The sequence below is a fragment of the Canis aureus genome, chromosome 10 (genome assembly GCF_053574225.1).
Source record: "Canis aureus isolate CA01 chromosome 10, VMU_Caureus_v.1.0, whole genome shotgun sequence".
NCBI lineage: Eukaryota > Metazoa > Chordata > Mammalia > Carnivora > Canidae > Canis > Canis aureus.
Genome location: NC_135620.1, coordinates 57,048,709 through 57,067,861, shown reverse-complemented (window position 1 = coordinate 57,067,861; position 19,153 = coordinate 57,048,709). Strand labels below are relative to the sequence as shown.

Genomic DNA, 19,153 nt, shown 5'->3' with positions numbered 1-19,153 from the left:
TAGACCGCTGAGCCACCCAAGCTGCCCTGTGTGTGTGTGTGTGTGTGTGTGTGTGTGTGTGTGTGTGTGTGTGTGTTTAAATCACAACCTTCTCTTTAAATCTTTGGCTGTTACTGGTTGTTTTCTATTAGTGATCTATAACTCTGTGACAAGTGAAAAGAGGTTTAGCAACAGATTTTCATGGTTGAGCCTTTAACATCTGGGGACTTGCATGCTTTTGAATATTTTATATTCCAAGCCATATGTTCCCCCCGCCCCACACAGGTTTTTTTTTTTTTTTTTTTAAACCCAGACACAGAACTGTATGTACAGAGAAACTTGATATAGGAAGGAGATGACGTTACAAGTAAGTAGGTAAAAAGGTAGTAGCATCGCTGCAAGGATAACTTTTTATCGCGTGGGATGAAAACAGGATTCTTGTTGGCTCTCAACTTTTCACAGCTGAACAGAAAAAGATCTTTAGGGCATCCCGGGGGGGCTCAGCGGTCTAGCGCCGCCTTCAGCCCAGGGTGTGACCCTGGAGGCTCAGGATCGAGTCCCACGTCGGGCTCCCTGCATGGATGGAGCCTGCTTCTCCCTCTGCCGGTGTCTCTGCCCCGCCCCCCCCCTCTGCGTCTCTCATGAGTAAATAAATAGAGTCTTAAAAAAAAAAAAAAAAAAAGATCAGTCTCTCCCTTGTACATGGCATATTGGCTCTCAATTTCATTCTTGCTCCAGTTCCCGTTTGGCATGGAGCACAAAATCCAGTCCCCCCCCTCCCCACCTCTTAACCCCTATTCCAGTGACGTTCCCCATTAGAAATAAGGTTTACTTGGGGTTCCTTGCTGACAAAACATCGTTTTACTGTGGGAAAAATTAAAGTATACAGAAGTATAAAATAATCATGTGTGTTCTCACCACTCAAGAATGTCTAATTTCCTGACATCCGACCACTAGGTTATGTGGTAACTGTACGTACACATCCTTTTTCTTTAAAAATCAGTGTCCTTCACTGGACACGTAGACTCCTATATTAATGTTCCGAGAGAGGCATCCTAGTGCGTAATTCTTCATGGAAGCGCCCCCCTCGGCAAGCGCAGGAAATCGGGAGTCACTGGTGGTGAGTCGCAGAGGATCAGAGCGAGGAGACGGAGAGCCGGGCCCGGGAGAGGAACCGAGGCCGGGAAAGGGCTTCAGGAAACCCAGCGAAACCCTCCGGGTGCCGCCGGCCGCGCCCGCTAAGGGCGCTCCCCGCTCCCCGCTCCCCGCCCCCCGCGCATGCGCCAGGCTCTGGGTCCGCACCTTCCAGGGCGGCTTCTGCGCAGGCGCCAAGCTCGGGGACCGGAAGCGGAAGGCCTGTCGCCTAGGGTCGACACCTCAGTGAGCAGCAGCTATGCGCGGCTCGGAGGAGCCGGGGTCTCGGCCCGCAGCGGCCCCGTGCGGGTGCGTGAAGCCGGCTCTGGAAACAGGTAACTTCTGACAGACCCGCGGTTCCGCACCCGAAGGAGGCCTAGGCGCAGGCCGCTGACTTGACGGCAGAGAGGGACACAAGACGCGACAAGTTGAACCAAAGTGCGTCATTATACTTATTGCGAAGCCACGGATCACGTGCACGGGCGACCACGTGATTTTGCCGAGGCGAGCGGAATGATGTCATCTCCTGTTGCGGGGTAGCTGCGGCTGGGTCGGGCTTGGCGCGGTGGCTGGAGCAGCCACGTGCTGAGCAGCAGCAGCCTTTCTCGCAGAGGTCGTGCTCCTGTGAGAGTGAGGATGCGAACGCCGGTGTTAGCGGGTTTGGAATTAATAAATACGAGAGTGAGGCATCCTGTACTAAGGGAAGTGAGGCGGGAGAGACGGGAAATCTTTTTATGGTTCTGGAAGAGATGGGCATGAGTTTGTTTTCACGTCATTATAGAGAGAATATTAGATTAGAAGAAGCAAATGGAAGAAAATTAAAATCTGCTGTCACCCAGAGAAAACCACACTTAATATCCTGGAGTCTACTTAACTTTCCTGTTTCAGTTCATGCACGGTAGAAAAATGGGATTATGTGACGCCACTGTTTTATGATTTTTTTTCTAAAACTTAAGTTCCCTATAAATCTATGGCCATTAATAATTTTAAGGGATTGCGCATTATTCTGCGTTAAAAGAAAAAAATTTTTAAAATTTATTTGAGAGAGGGAAAGCATGCGTGCACATAAGCAAGGTGAAGATGGAGAAGCAGGCTCCCCACTGAGCAGAGAGCCCCATGTAGGGCTCGATCCTAGGACCCTAGGATCATGACCGGAGCCAAAGGCAGATGATTAACCAACTGAGCCACCCAGGCACCCCCATTTTGCTTTAGAGATGTGTTCTGATTAACCAGTTACTTACTGTTGGGCATTTAGGTTACTGCCAGTTTTCAATTGGAAGAAAATTCTTTTTTTTTTTTGAAGAAAATTCTTAAAACTAAAATGTTTGTGCACATGTTATAAAAATTTAACTTAGATTAAATTTACTAAAAGTACTGTAACTTGGTCAAAGGTTGTGCTCATTTAAAAAAAATTATTGCACAGTGCCAGATTACAGGTCTAATATTTCGATATGCAGGAAGGAACAGGGCTCAGAGGTCTACATAGCATGGAATGGGGGAGCTGTAAGTTTGAAATACTGGATGGAGGTTTATTGAATTCACACTGTAGAGAACCTTGATTTTAGTATACGGGCTGCTGTAGCAAGCTCTGTAGAGAACCTTGAATATCAGGTTAGGAAATATAACCTCTGCTAACAGAAAGGTGGAAAATTTAGCAAGAGGGTAGCATAAAATTAAGGAACGCGGAATCTGGAGTATTGATATAGTGCACAAGGGGAAGGGCCTGTAATGGGGACATGAATTAAGACAAGGTTAATTTAACAGTCCAGGCAGGAAGGCAAAAGGACCTGAACTATCTGTCAACACTAAGACATACAGTTAAACTTTGTGTATAAAAACTCTGCATTAGGGCAGCCCGGGTGGCTCTTCGTGCCGCCGTCAGCCCAGGGGTGATCCTGGAGACCTGGAATCGAGTCCCATGTTGGGCTCTGTGCATGGAACCTGCTTCTCCCTCTGCCTGTGTCTCTGCCTCTCTCTCTCTCTCTGTCTCTCTCTCTCATATTAATAACTAAATAAATCTTTAAAAAAAAACTCTGCATTAATAACTTGTTGGTTTTTTCTCTTACTACACAATGAATACAGTTGTATTGTTAAAATGAGGCGAAAGCCTGAATAGGAGCTTGGAAAATCAATCTTTGTTGAGCACTTTCTGTTGTACTAGGTGCTTTACATATTTTTTCTATGATATCGAGACATATTATGAGGTTCTCCCCCAAACGTTACTTCCATTGTATTCAGAGTTCTTGTTTTGGTTTCTTTTTAAGATTTTATTTATTTACTCACGAGAGGCAGAGACATAGGCAGAGGGAGAAGCAAGCTCCCTGTGGGGAGCTTGATGCACTTCTCCATCCCAAGACCGCAGGATCATGGCCTGAGCTAAAGGCAGATGCTCAACCACTGAGCTACCCAGGTGCCTCTCTTGGTTTTTTTTTTTTTTTTTTTTACCCAAACTTAGCTTAATATTGGGCAGTTGTATGCAGTTGGAAAGTGTTTGTTAAGCAAATGAAAGCAGGACACAGGGATCCCATCTTACTAGGTTAGGGGTCCTTTTTTGGCCCTTTTTCTTTATGACATTTTAATGAACACCAAAGAATTGTTTGGCCTCAGTTTCTTCATCTTTAAGGTATTTATTGTCTATTCTACGGGAACATGGATGAGGATAAACAAAAGAATGCCTGTAAACATACTTGGAAAAAAATTTAAAGTCATCAAAAACACACAGTTAGGAGGGTCTTAGAATCATAATATTGAGAGAGAAAGTAAGTCTGAGAAGAAAACATGCAGTTTGATACCAGTTTTTATGGAGTTCAAAGGCAAAATAAATGAAGTATTATCTAGGCATGCATATTCATGTGATTACAATTATATTAAAGGGAGTGATATGAGATCCCATTCAGAATGGCACCTGTTTATCTCAGGGGGAAAGGATGGGTGTGCCTTAGGAGAAAAGCAATATAAAAGATAAAATTTGTTTGTAAAGTTCTAGTTCTTGGAATGGGTGGTGGGTACACAGGGTTTCATAGTATTATTCTCTGTTATACATTTATTACATATATATAAATAACAGTTTTTATAAGTGAAGAGTGACGAAAGGTGCTATGAGGGACAACACCAGGTCCATAATCTTACCGCCCATGCTGGTGGCACAGACTTAATGGATGCTGGAAATAAAATGATGGTCTAGAGTGTATAACATCTCTTAAAAGAAGTTAGTAAAGCTTTCATGAAATGTTAAAAAAAAAAAAAGTTGTTTGTAAATTCAAAATGCTAGTTGTGGATACCTCGGACTTTAAACCTATATTCGTGCTGCTTAGCCAAGTTTTCTTTTCTTTTTCCTTCAAGTTTTCTTCTTTTGAAAGGAATTACTACTTACAAAAAACAAAAGGGATTTCTAATTTTTGTAAAAATTTCAAATACACAAATTACAAAATTAAATAGAAGAATAATGCAAAAATCTCACTGTCCATTTTTACCACTTTACCACATCCAATTTACATGTTACCATATCCATTTTACCAAAATGTTAACATTTGGTAACATGTCCTTCCAAATAGCTTTCTAGACATGTACAAGTACATATTTAGGTAGATGTATAAACAAACTTGCATAAGGGATTATGTTCTATCACTTTTTATTTTAATTAGTTTAGACTTAAACCTTTTTTCCATGTAACGTGAATTTTTTGAGTACCTATCCCCTTGCATACGATATAGTAGACAGTGAACATAGTAGTAAACAACATAGAAAAACTCCTACCAACATGGAGCTGACATTCTAAAGAGGCAGAGAGCTACTGGTCCATGCCTAACCTGAAATCTACCCTGTCTCTAGATATTTTAATAGTATGATACCATGTACTTTCTTTATTGCTTAAACTGCTTTGCTTCATATGTTCTGTTCTTTTTAAGCAAGTGCCTCTTTATTCGGACATGTTTTCCCCACTATCTGAAAGTAGAGCATGCCTATGAAATTTTTCGTAAGCTGAAATGGTATAATGCAGAGAAGCAATTATCATTAATTTATATGGGAAAATCGTTGAATGTTCCCAGACCCAAAAAATAACCTCTCTCAGGTTTTTCTGTTACTTTAGGTCACATCTTCCTAGGGAATGCAAAAAACAAATCCAGATAAAGCACAGATGCTCACACAGTTCAAAGCTCTGGTGGCTTGATGCTCAGATGCTGAGTGTGGTTCCTGGGGAAGGAGCTGGGTGGGGCTGATCTCCCTGCTTGGGGCACACCCTACATCTATAATAGCTTGCTGCAAAACAAGTGCTGAACACTTCACTTTTTGCCTTTTTTGGTAAAATCAGATATTCTCTTCGTATTTCTTTTGATTAGCAAAAACAAGTACTGATATAGGTCTTTTGCAAATGTACAGCAGCTTAACACAAACTTGAAAAGCATGAGGATGTATACACCTCTGTCTCCTTATCTTTCATTTTTCTTTGCGTTATCTTTCATACTCCAGCCAATTGAAATAGCTTGTTCCCTGCATATGCTATGGCACTTCACATTTAACTTTGTGCATGTTATTCTATTTTATTTTTAATTTTTAAAAATAATTCATTTATTTTTTTAAGAGTATACGCATGCCCAAGTGTGAGTCGGGGGAGGAGCAAAGGGGGATGGAGAAGGAGAGAATCTCAAGCAGACTCCATGCTCAGCCCGGAGCCCAACTTGGGGCTTGATCGCACAACCCTGAGATATTGACCCAAGCTGAAACCAAGAGTCAGATGCTTAACTAACTGAGTCACCCAGACACTCCAATACTCTTTATTTTAAATACCCTTTTAGCCCTGACCAAAGTCACGTACCTTAGAAATGGTAACAGAATTTGAAATATGGTCATAGTAGAACTTCTAAAAATACCTCCTATCTTTCTTAGACCTGCACTCTTTCTGGCTATCTAATGGGATATAATAATGTCTGTGTAGTTATGAGGCTATTTATATGTATTCATATTATATGAATCATTTTTAATAGTTGCGTAACACTTGGTAGATGTTAAAACTATGAAATCAGTGCATTGAAGAAAACATGTTTTCCTACATTTTTATTTGACATTTTGACTAATGATTTCTTGCCTAATTTTCTTCTGTAGGGAATATTTTAACTGAGCCAATTGGCTATTTGGAATCCTGTTTCTCAGCGAAGAATGGTACTCCAAGGCAGCCATCTATTTGTAGCCATTCGCGGGCTTGTTTGAGAATTAGAAAGAGCATCTTTAATAATCCTGAACATTCTTTGATGGGCTTAGAACAGTTTTCTCATGTTTGGTAAGTTGTTTTATAGTTAGAAGTGGTTCTTTGGGCCAGAACTTGCCCTTGAGTAAAGTACTCCAGGTGAAGGCAACCTTGGGAGTCTGCCATCCAGATCACCTTTATCAATTGCATGGAACTCCCATACCACATTCATGCACGTGACTGTATATATAACTTGGGCACCCTCATGGAAACTGGGGATCCACTGAGGCGGCACATTCCATTTGCAGTTGGTTCTAATTGTGATGAATTCCTTCCATTGAGCTGAAATCTATATACCTCTTGATTCCGCCTATGGGTCATTATTCTATCTTCTGGACCAGGAGACAGTGAGCTATAGCCTGTAGAATCCATCTACATCCTATCTTTGTAAATAAATTTATGACATCACAACCATTTCCATTCATTCCATCAATACATTCCATTCCATCAATACAATTGTGCATGGCTGTATTGTGGTATGATGGCAGAGTTGAATAGTTACAACAGAGACTGGTTGGCCTGCAAATCCTCAAATATTTACTGTATGATCCTTTACAGAAAAAGTTTGAGACTCTGCTCTAGATCCATGAACAATTAAGTCTATTCTTCCTAAGAGACAAAAGAAACTTTAAAAATCTGGATACTCTAAAGTGTTACCTATATTAGGACCTGTGTTATACTAGTGTTATTGTCACTTGGAATTCTGTCTCTGTCCATTCTTCTCCACTCCAGTATCACCAGTATGACTTGGTCTGATTTTATTAGTGAAGACCTAAAATTAAGTATCTATTCTGAAATAGCTTATTTTTGGTGTTAATTTGGAGATGTGGGTAGAGTAAAAACAACATGTTATCTGATCTAGTTTGTGTGATCTTGGTTGAATTAATTAAATTAAAAACATTGCTGGTATAAAAAAAAATGGATCCAGATCTATATAAAGACATTTTTCTGATTAAAAAAAAGAAGAGAGAGATTTTTTTCTGTATTCCTCCTATTTTTCTTCTATCTCATCCTCACCCCAACACTCTTTAGGGATTTTTTTTTTTTTTTTTTTTTTAGGGATCATTATTTTTAATAGCTTGGCCTTTTTCTTTTTTAGTACACATAGAAGCATAAACATACACATTGGGAGTGGGTATTTGTTTTAAACAATGGAATATGTTTTCTTAACAGTATATATCATGACTGTACATACAGATTTATCTTTTTTGCTTTAATGGCTGTCTCATTGCAAAATATAGATATACCATGATTTTACCACTTTTTTGTTAATGGATAGTTATTTTGCTATTATAGTAATACTATAACAGACCTTCTTAGACACAATTCTTGGCACTTGTGCATTTTTACAAAGAGGTATCAGAAATGGTTATATTGAGCTAGAGGGTGTGCATATTTATAATATTGGAGAGCTACTGCCAAATTGTGCTCTAAACTCAATTTATATATCAAAACTGTATGAAAATAACCTTCTTCCTACATTCTTGTTAACACTATATGTTACAGTTTTTCTACATTTTTGTCTGATAGGGAAAAACCATATTTTTTTAAGAGTTTATTTATTTACTTATTTGAGAGAGAGAGCGTGCACCAGTGTTTGCATGGGGAGAGGAGCAGAGGGAGAGAATCCCAAGTAGACTCCACGAGGAGTGCGGAGCCTGACATGGGGCTCAATCTCACAACCCTGAGATAATAATCTGAGCTAAAATCAAGAGTCAGATACTCAACCGATTGAGCCAGCCAGGTGCCCCGAGAAAAATAGTATTTTTTTTTTTTTTTAGTTAAATGTCTTATTAGTGAGGTTCAACATTTTTCATTTGGTTGCTGCTATTTCTTACTCTTTTATGAATTGCTTATTCATGTTCTTTGCCTAATTTCTTATGAGTTGCCCTTTCCTTTGTGATTTGTAGGAAGACTTTGTATACCACAGATATTAACTCATTGTCCATTGTACATGCAGCAAACATTTTCTCCTGGGATGACATTTTGTTGTCATAAACTTAATGATTTAATGAGTTCATATCTGTTCTTGTTTCTCTTCATGGCTTCCTGCTTTTATGTGTTGTTTAGGAAGGCACTGCCAAGACATTTAACATTTCTGAGCCTGTTTTTCCTCATTCTTAAAGTAGGGGATAAATGACAAATCTTAGGCTTGTCAGGAGAGTTAAATGAGTATAAAACGTCTAGCCGATTGGAAAATAGCAGGCACTTACTCCATAAATATTGCTTATTCAGATACTTGACAAATATTATTTAAGTTCCTACCACATGCCAGTAATTATGTTAGCAAAGGATATAGAGATCAAACTCTGCCTTCCTGCAGGGAATGAGAATAGCTTTGTTTCTTTCCCCACTGATTACACTGTAATACCATTGAAAGCATTCTGTTTTAATTTGTGGGATTATAGATTAAAGATTTTTTTCTCCCATCAAATCATTATGATAAATTAATTAGTATTCTCTTCTTACTTGATGGTTTGGTTTATTTTCAATAGGATTTTGTTTGTTTTTCACAAAAATGGTCATTTGAGCTGTAAGGCGAAAGTGCAGCCTCCCAGGCTGAATGGTGCGAAGACTGGAGTTTTCTCCACAAGGAGCCCGCATCGTCCCAATGCGATAGGATTGACCCTGGCCAAGCTGGAAAAGCTAGAAGGTAACACTTTCCGTTTCTACGTTTGTCTTTTCTTCCTTACCTGAAAGAAGTCTTACGAAACCAACCTAGTATTCACTGGCTGTTGTTATTCTGACGAGTACCAATGGTGTTAACCCCTGACAACCACCAGACAAGGAAGAACACGAAATGACTAAAAGAATGTTACCATTTGAAATCAGCTCTCATAAGATGCTCAATTTCATTATCAACACATGTAGTAGAACCTATTACATTATTTAAAAATAATGTATGACTTCATAATTATTAAATTAGTACTTTCTCTGACTTGGAATACAATAAACACAAAATTATTAAAAAATAATTGGACACTTTCAGAATTAACACATAGTAACTGGTTGTATGTGTAGATATGGTAAACATGTGGGGTGGTATTATTTCTTCCTTGCATCTTTGAGGAAATGAACATGCATTGTGGTTCTAGTACAGCTGTTAACTCTGATGTGTGGTAGAGGGTCTGCGATGAATCTCACTATAATACCATTTAAACACCTATCAGATTGTGGAAGTGCCTGTATAGAATACCAGATTAGTTTTAACTATGTTCATATATAATCTAGTGACCAAGCCATACATTTTTTTGAAGCATCCCATTTTTTTTTAAGTATAATTGACATACTAGTTTGAAGTGTACAATATGATTCAACATTTATATACATTGCAAAATGATCACCACAATAAGTCTAGATAATCATTTATCACCATATAGTTACAAAAATTTTTTTTATGATACGAACTTTCAAGATCTACTCTCAACAACTTTCAAATATATAATACAGTATTATTGAGTATAGTCCCTGTGCTGTACATGACATCCCATGACTTACTTATTTTGTAATTGAAAGTTTTTACCTCTTGTTCCTCTTCACCCGTTTCACCTGTCTCCCTACCCTGTTCCCTCTGGCAACCACTGATCTGTTTTCTGTAGAATAGAGTTTTGGTTTGTTGGTTTGTTAGTAAAGCATCCTGTTCTTAAATCACTCTGACCTAATAAGCACATTTGTTAGAGAGGTAGAAGATGAAGTAGCAGGTAGCCTGAGAGTTGGGAGACCATTCCAGGCTTTAGCTTGCTTGTTTGTAAAGTAGGCAAAGGAGTAAGACCTGCCTTCTCTGGGACTCCAGAGTACTTTTTTAAGGATCTTATGAGGCAGAAGCTCTAAGAGTACTTTTTAGGCTCTTCTGTGCTAAATAGGTAAGACCAGGTATTTCGCTTGTTTTTTGCCAGAACTTGAAATCCCTCCCCTGGGTTTTATTCACCTGGGCCTTGGGTAGGTTTTCCAGGAAAATTCTGTAGCCAGTCCAATGTGAGCTTTATCAAATTGTGATGGCTGACCAGCTTGGGTAACAGTACGGGAACATTTTATGATCATTCGTGCAACCCACACATATTTTCTGAGCACTATGCATGTGCCAGGGATTGTTCTAGGTGCTTAGGGTGTAGTGGCAAACAAATTAAATAAAAATCTCTGCATTACAGAAGAACTTAAAATTCTAATTGGGTATATCAAATTAGAAATGTAAAAGGCAAACACAATAACACTGGAGACATTCTCAACAAATGATGTTATGGTGACTATTAGTGTTTGTGTGGTGCTTTACAGTTAAAAAGAGCATTTGTGTACATTATCTCACAGTGGCTCTTTGGGTTTGATGGAGTAGCAATCCCCCTTTTATGGATGAGGGAGCTGAGGCTCTTTGATGTTTGATAATTTACCTCATTGTATCCAGCCAGTTGGTTGTGTAACTCGATATCCCATGAACTTTTACATATACTACAATACTTTCTTCTTCTGCAGACATTGTTAGGCATATCCATTAGGAAGTCCAAAGTCATTATGCCAGAGTTCCAGGTCATTCACGGTGAGCATGTTTTAGAAAACAGAGTCCTTTGTTAGTCATGGTTTTCTTAAATGAAGACAGAATGCAATGCGATCACATGCAATTTTTGGATTCTCATTTGGCCAGTTTCCCAAGAATCAAGTTAGTTGACTCTGCACCAGTAGCAGGAACTGAACATGCAGCTGTATAAGTGAGACAAAAGACTTGTCCTTAATATTGGGCAACAGTGACTTATATTCTCCTTAATTGTTCGAGTCTTGATGGATGGATTAGATTCCCATTGCTGTGTAACAAATTACCACACACTTAATCAGTTTAAATAATACTACCTCTTTGAAATATTATTATGTTTCATAATAATTAGTGTAGAAGTATAGGAACAGCTTAGTCCTCTGCTTAGGATCTTATCAAGCTGCAAATAAGGTGTCATCTGGAGTTTCAACTGTGGAAGAATTTGCTTCCAGGCTCAATTACGTTGTTGGCAGGATTCACTTTCTTGTGACTGTGGGACTGAGAGCCACAATTGCTTGCTGGTTGTTGGCTGGTGGCTGCCCTCAGCTCCTAGACACTCCTGCACTGCCTTGCCACATGGGCTTTCCTAGTGTGACTGCTTACTTCATCAAGCCCACAAGAAGAATATCTTGAGTGCATCTGTCTGCAGGCACAGGAGCCTTAGGTAATATAACATAGTAACTGGAGTGATATCAAGTCACACTTGAGAGATGGGGATTATACAAGGGTGTGAACACCAGGAGGTGGGCATCCTGGGGACCACTGTAGTGTCTGTTTGCCTGGAAACAGTGGAAATCCTCATTGTTCCCACAGATATATTGAGGACTCTGATGTGCCTGGGCCAGAGTTAGAAGCCCCAGTGATACCACTGCTATTCAACATAGTACTGGAAGTCCTAGCTTCAGCAATCAGACAACAAAAAGACATTAAAGGCATTCAAATTGGCAAAGAAGAAGTCAAACTCTCCCTCTTCGCCGATGACATGATACTCTACATAGAAAACCCAAAAGTCTCCACCCCAAGATTGCTAGAACTCATACAGCAATTCGTAGCGTGGCAGGATACAAAATCAATGCCCAGAAATCAGTGGCATTTCTATACACTAACAATGAGACTGAAGAAAGAGAAATTAAGGAGTCAATCCCATTTACAATTGCACCCAAAAGCATAAGATACCTAGGAATAAACCTAACCAAAGGTGTAAAGGATCTATATACCCTAAAAACTATAGAACACTTCTGAAAGAAATTGAGGAAGACACAAAGAGATGGAAAAATATCCCATGCTCATGGATTGGCAGAATTAATATTGTGAAAATGTCAATGTTACCCAGGGCAATATACATGTTTAATGCAATCCCTATCAAAATACCATGGACTTTCTTCAGAGAGTTAGAACAAATTATTTTAAGATTTGTGTGGAATCAGAAAAGACCCCGAATAGCCAGGGGAATTTTAAAAAAGAAAACCATATCTGGGGGCATCACAATGCCAGATTTCAGGTTGTACTACAAAGCTGTGGTCATCAAGACAGTGTGGTACTGGCACAAAAACAGACACATAGATCAATGGAACAGAATAGAGAACCCAGAAGTGGACCCTGAACTTTATGGTCAACTAATATTCGATAAAGGAGGAAAGACTATCCATTGGAAGAAAGACAGTCTCTTCAATAAATGGTGCTGGGAAAATTGGGCATCCACATGCAGAAGAATGAAACTAGACCACTCTCTTTCACCATACACAAAGATAAACTCAAAATGGATGAAAGGTCTAAATGTGAGACAAGATTCCATCATAATCCTAGAGAAGAACACAGGCAACACCCTTTTTGAACTCGGCCACAGTAACTTCTTGCAAGATACATCCACGAAGGCAAAAGAAACAAAAGCAAAAATGAACTATTGGGACTTCATCAAGATAAGAAGCTTTTGCACAGCAAAGGATACAGTCAACAAAACTCAAAGACAACCTACAGAATGGGAGAAGATATTTGCAAATGACATATCAGATAAAGGGCTAGTTTCCAAGATCTATAAAGAACTTCTTAAACTCAACACCAAAGAAACAAACAATCCAATCATGAAATGGGCAAAAGACATGAAGAGAAATCTCACAGAGGAAGACATAGACATGGCCAACATGCACATGAGAAAATGCTCTGCATCACCTGCCATCAGGGAAATACAAATCAAAACCACAATGAGATCCCACCTCACACCAGTGAGAATGGGGAAAATTAACAAGGCAGGAAACAACAAATGTTGGAGAGGATGCGGAGAAAAGGGAACCCTCTTACACTGTTGGTGGGAATGTGAACTGGTGCAGCCACTCTGGAAAACTGTGTGGAGGTTCCTCAAAGAGTTAAAAATAGACCTGCCCTACGACCCAGCAATTGCACTGTTGGGGATTTACCCCAAAGATACAGATGCAATGAAACGCCGGGACACCTGTACCCCGATGTTTATAGCAGCAGTGGCCACAATAGCCAAACTGTGGAAGGAGCCTCGGTGTCCATCGAAAGACGAGTGGATAAAGAAGATGTGGTTTATGTATACAATGGAATATTACTCAGCTATTAGAAATGACAAATACCCACCATTTGCTTCAACGTGGATGGAACTGGAGGGTATTCTGCTGAGTGAAGTAAGTCAATCGGAGAAGGACAAACATTATATGTTCTCATTCATTTGGGGAATATAAATAATAGTGAAAGGGAATATAAGGGAAGGGAGAAGAAATGTGTGGGAAATATCAGAAAGGGAGACAGAACGTAAAGACTGCTAACTCTGGGAAACGAACTAGGGGTGGTAGAAGGGGAGGAGGGCGGGGGGTGGGAGTGAATGGGTGACAGGCACTGGGGGTTATTCTGTATGTTAGTAAATTGAACACCAATTTAAAAAAAAAAAAAAAAAGGAAAAAAAAAAAAAAAAAAAAGAAGCCCCAGTGATGCAAAGATGAGTCAGTGCTGAAGGGCCTACTCCATTGTCTAGGGAGAGAGACTCTACTAGGTCCTTGCCAGACCATGTGAAAAGGGATATAGCAGAGGTTTGTACATAGGTTTCTCTGTGGAACCCAGAAGAAAGAATACTTATGTGTGGAAGAGCCAGAAAGGCTCTGTAGAAGAGGTATTATAGAAGAGCCTTAAATAACATGTAGGAGTTTGACAGGTAAAGAAGAGGATGGGTTTCCGGGTAGAATGAAAAGGGTGTGTTGGCACCAGGTATAAGAGAGCCCGGTGTGTAAGAGAATTATGAGTAAGTTTGGGGAGGCATAAACAGTTGGTGTTGGTTTTTAATTATTTGTACTGTTCTTGATTGTTACTGTTTCTAAGAGGATATGTTTTTCACATTATAGGTGGAGCTATATACCTTTCTGGAATTGACATGATTCATGGCACACCTGTCCTAGACATAAAGCCCTACATAGCTGAATATGACTCACCTCAAAATTTGGTTGAACCTCCACAGGACTTTAATTTACAGAAAAACCAATATAAACCCAAAAATACATCTCAGTCTAATGGCAAGATTGACAGCTATGACCAGCGACAGATCTCAAGGTGTGATAAACCACAAGCCTATAGTCACACTAAGGAGAAACCTAAATGTCCTGAAGATAGAACTTCAGAAGACGATATGAAACGTGACAACTCAACAAAAGTCCAGCAAAACTCCCCTCAGCACAGGGAGATAGCAGCAGATTTGGGCTTAGAATCAAGAAATGATGAAAGTCTGAATGTTGTAGAAGAACAAATTGGCCCATATTGCCTGGAGAAGAGCTTTTCAGACAAGATCAGGCACGTTCAGGGTGGTATGGCCGTAGATGAGAAGAGCTTTTCAGAGGAAGGTACAGAAAAGAGGCTAAGGAGTGGGAAAGAAGCAGTGGTTCCAAAAGGAAATAGTGCAGAGTTGCAGCCCATGGCTCTTCACTGCCCTTCCAGGATGGCTGGTGCAGCCCCCCACAGCATGGTCCCTGCCTGGGTGAGAGAGGCCCCTGTGGCCACCTTGGAAGTCCGGTTTACTCCTCACGCAGAGATGGATCTTGAGCACCTCAGTTCAGAAGGTGAACCAGGTTCTTTCTGTTTCTTATGTCTGAATGAGAGCTTTAGCCAAATTTGGTATTTCTGAGGGCAGTTATATAGAGTATTTGTCAGTATGACTGGTTGTAAGAAATGTAGGAGTATAAAATTGTATTTGAGCAAAGGCACCATCTGATGACATACTTTGTTCACCACGGTGAGTCCTAGACATTCAGTAAAGTTTTTGCTGAGAATGGCTGCTGCCTCATGAAGTGGCTCATGATTTAGGGGCTCTTGTCAATCTGTTACAGTAGTTCCTTGAGTTTTCTTTTCTTCTCTCTCTCTTTTTTAAGATTTATTTATTTATTCATGAGAGACACAAACAGAGAGAGAAAGAGAGAGAGGCAGAGACATAGGCAGAGGGAGAAGCAGGCTCCTTGCAGGGAGCCTGATGCGGGACTTGATCCCAGATTCCGGATCACGACCCGAGCCGAAGGCAGGCCCCCAACCACTGAGCCACCCAGGCATCCCAGTTCCTGGAGTTTTCAAACAGCATTCAGAAGCTAAATTCTTCTTGTTCTGTAAGTTTTTTCATGTGTTTAACTGTCTGACTAGAGAAATACCCCATTTTATTCTATCAGGTGGCTGATAGTTCTACCTCTGACACAGAGCCAGGAGTAAAAGGGAAAGAGTCTCTTAGCACAGTAATTGTCCTCATAAAAGTCCCAGCCCTAGAGACTTCACTGTAGAAGAGAGGCCACAGGGCTTTGACTTGGAGCTTGTTTACTTTAACACGTGGTTTCCCCAGCCTGTAGCAGATCCCAAGCAGCAATATAGAATGAAGAAAGGGGCTGTTATGAGGTGGCTGCAGTGATTCCAGTAAGAAGTAGCCTGTTAGTTGCCAAGGATATGCCTGATTTCATCTGCCACCCAGGGTGTGTTTCTTATTCTTTCCAAAGGCTTTATGTTTAAACAAAGCATTTGATTTCTAGATTGACCTCTTTATTTAAAAAGTTTTGTTTATGAAAGTTGTTTCATCGTTGTATACATTTGATGGGAGGAGGAAGGTCAGTTTTAAAAGAATTTTGTGATAGAACAAAGGAAGCAGTGCTGCCTGGAAGATACTTTATATTTATACTTACCCTTTGGCCTGCAGTTATCAGTGAATGCTTCCCTACTTTGGAAAGTGTTATTATTTTCAAACTATAATGCTGTATATCTGAGAGGTTACAATAAAACTTATTGATTTGAAAAAATCATTTAAAAGAGAAGTTATGAAATGTAACTATAAAACAGGAACAGCAGAATTTGGAGTCAATACAGAAACAAGAAATGACCTCAGAAAGTTTAGTCTAGAAAAGATAAAAGATACTGTAATGGTGGCAGTGTGTTGTTGGTGGAGGTGGGGGGATTGGTGCTGGAATGGAGTGCTTGTGGATAAACGAGAGGGTGAAGGATTGTGACTTGAGGAGCAGGGAGGAAATCTGGGAAGGCTTCCTGGAAGAAAGCCTGGAAGGCTTTCATGTGAGCTAAGCCTGGAAGGCTACGTAGGCAGAGAAGTGAGGCAAGGGCACCTGTGCCAAATGAATAACCAAGCAAAAGGCTGGAGCTTTTCTTACTTACACTGTTACTGAAGAGTGTGATGATTTTGGAATTCCTCTTTTTTAAGTGTGTTTGGAGTCATTTCATGAGGCATGCAATAAAGGGATCTTAGCACTGCACAGTTGGGCCTTGGTGAGGGTTGTTTTGTTTTGTTTTGTTTAAGGATTCCATGTGATTTGCAGTTGAATTGGTTTTTGGTTTTTGACCAAAATGGCTTTATTTACGAACTGACTGGATATAGCCCAGAGTGATTTTTGGCTGTTTTCTAAATATTGAATTTACTTTCAGAAGAATAAGATCCACCATGACTCCAGATGATATTTTGATAAGAACAACATTGTTTAAAGCACATGCCTTCCTGGAAGGAGTTAGCCTTCATTTGGATGTATGTTATGTTGTAGCTGTTAAAAATTAAGTCACAGTTCATTTTTTTAAGTTTTGTACATAACTGTATTTTTAAGAATTAAAATACATCCATGATAATATAGATGTAGGAAGTTTTGCCACTTAACAGGATATACATCTGTTTACCTGAAATACGCACCTTTGGTGCTATGAGGCGGCCTCTTCCCTAGTAATGGCATTCAGTATTTATTTCTTTGTTTGTTTGTTTATTTATTTATTTATTTATGACTTAGAGAGAGAGGCAGAGAGACAGGAGGAGGGAGAAGCAGGCTCCATGCCGGGAGCCTGTCTTGGGACTCGATTCCGGGACTCCAGGATCGCGCCCTGGGCCAAAGGCAGTCGTGAAACCGCTGAGCCACGCAGGGATCCCCGGCATTCAGCTTTCTCAGAGTATCTATTTTACTTTTTCCAGGACTCTCCCATGTCCTTGTTCCTTAGGGAATGTGGTGTTACTTTTAACTGGGGCTGTGACGCTAGCTCTCTGAGACACTGTCCCTTGCCTATAGCTGGTGCTTTGGTTGTACGTGGGTTTAGTTTTCTTTCCTGTGGCTTTCTGAGAGTGCTGGGACTGTCATGCATTTCCCTGACCATGCCTCCATTCTGAGAAGAAAATGACAAGGAATCAAGTTAAAGGCGTCATTGAACATAGATTTTGTTGAACAAATGAAAATTTGTGGCATGTATAAGTTTACTCTAATAGTAATAAATACATTTGAAAGTGACCTTCTCTGCAACGACTGAATAGATTGCCAAACCCAGTTCATTTCATGTGAAAGTCAAGGAACCAACCAATCTCCGCATTAAAGTTCACTGTAATGAAATTTGATCTGCATCATTTTCAGCACTAAGTTATATTTTTCTCATTGCAGATGGCAGTCAGTCTTCATTTAAATATTTTCAATCAGCAGAGGAAGCAAGGCATGCCATTGAGGCTGTGTTGTCAGCCGACCCTCGGTCCATATATCGACGGAAGCTCTGCCAGGACCGCCTTTTCTACTTTACTGTAGACATAGCACACATCACTTGCTGGTTTGGTGATGACTTTGCAGAGGTTCTAAGGATCAAGCCAGCTTCAGAACCTGTTCAGATGACTGATCCTGAGGAGTACTTGGTGTCTCTGGGATCGTAAGTAGCCTCCATCATGCATTTAAAACAGCCTAATCGACTTTGAATTGGCTTTTGGATTATCTATACAAGTTAATGATGTGATGTGTTAATGAGTCTTTGCAGAAAGAACAGTTTGTGATCTCACTGCTTTGATTGATTTGGGTTCAAAATAATTATTCGAAAAACATTTTTAATAAACAGAGATACAAAATTTAGAGAAATATATGTATGCTTTTCATTTGGTTAATATCAAAGAATCCAAAGGTAATGAAATCTCAGTGATTTCTGAAAGAAGCTGATTGTTTTTGGCACTTGGTAAAACTGGGTAGAGATCATTCTAGCAGGAACTTATAAGCCAGGGGATCTGTTCAACAGTCATACTGGTTTTCCAGTATTGGTTTTCCTGTCTGCAAAAGTTTGACCTATTTCATCATAAAAACTGAGTTACCAACGTCTTAGGAAACTAACAGACCAAAAACAAGTGGTATTAAAGCTCTTTAGAGATTAAACCCCTGTGTTTTAGAGACTTTGTCATACACATATTTGTATGTATATTGTATACATATATTTAATCCCGATTCTAAAATACGGACTCTGATCTTTCTTTGGATGTCTTTGTATCAGAAAAGAAAGTCACCCCAGGAATCCAAGAAAATAACTTAATTACTGGTTTATTTCTTATTTATTCTATGAGTATTTACTGAAAGCCTATTATGGGTTAGCTTTTGGTGATAAAATGAGATAAAAACAAGATGCAAAAAAAAATAAATAAATAAAATAAAAAAGATGCAGTTCTTACGATAAGTTATAATTAGAGGAGGAGGAAGACATGTGTTACAGTTAGATAAAATATAGCAATTAAGTCTGTACATGGTTCCTACGTAGTACCATGCAGGAAGTGGTTGTAAGAATGTGTTGCCTATAGGTGATTTTAATGATGTGATCCCAGATAACTGAAGATTTATGATCAGCATAACCAGATTAGACACCTGTCAACATGACAGGCTTTCCTAATCACAATTGTAAATCTTAATAGCTGATTGATCATGGTTTTGAAATGAGCACTGCTGCCTGTAGATACTTGCACAGAGTCATTTGTGGCTGATGACACTGCACTCTTGAACCAAACTGGATTGTCT

At 39.7% G+C, this 19,153-nt stretch overlaps 2 protein-coding genes across 6 annotated transcripts in view; one reads left to right on the top strand and one right to left on the bottom strand.

Moving 5' to 3' along the window:
- Positions 1-827: 827 nt before the first annotated feature.
- Positions 828-19,153, bottom strand: part of LOC144322502 (uncharacterized) — a 34,855-nt gene continuing 16,529 nt past the window's right edge. For 2 of the 3 annotated variants that reach the window (XM_077912639.1, XM_077912638.1), the window contains exon 3: positions 828-1,735. In XM_077912639.1, coding sequence (XP_077768765.1) covers positions 1,490-1,735 — 246 coding nt within the window. In that variant the 3' untranslated portion in view covers positions 828-1,489. Of the gene's footprint in view, positions 1,736-17,127; positions 17,508-19,153 lie in introns of those variants that run through there. The other variant, XM_077912640.1, reaches the window with a different exon arrangement.
- TRMO (tRNA methyltransferase O) lies at positions 1,302-18,235 on the top strand. Of its 3 annotated transcripts, none has more exons than XM_077912634.1 (5): positions 1,302-1,448; positions 6,217-6,391; positions 8,854-9,011; positions 14,237-14,944; positions 17,777-18,235. In XM_077912634.1, the coding sequence occupies exons 1-5, from the start codon at positions 1,373-1,375 to the stop codon at positions 18,034-18,036; spliced, it is 1,377 nt and encodes a 458-aa protein (XP_077768760.1). In that variant the 5' UTR covers positions 1,302-1,372; the 3' UTR covers positions 18,037-18,235. The 3 variants fall into 3 exon arrangements, with proteins under 3 accessions (XP_077768760.1, XP_077768761.1, XP_077768762.1); XM_077912635.1 differs by having other exon boundaries at positions 1,424-1,551; XM_077912636.1 differs by lacking the exons at positions 1,302-1,448; positions 6,217-6,391; positions 8,854-9,011 and adding an exon at positions 13,376-13,525.

Coding starts and splice junctions, on each gene's coding strand:
- TRMO (XM_077912634.1), top strand. CDS start 1,373: ATGCGCGGCTCGGAGGAGCCGGGGTCTCGGCCCGCAGCGGCCCCGTGC. Junction 9,012..14,236: donor CAAGCTGGAAAAGCTAGAAG/GTAACACTTTCC, acceptor TTCACATTATAG/GTGGAGCTATATACCTTTCT. Junction 14,945..17,776: donor TGAGCACCTCAGTTCAGAAG/GTGAACCAGGTT, acceptor TTCTCATTGCAG/ATGGCAGTCAGTCTTCATTT.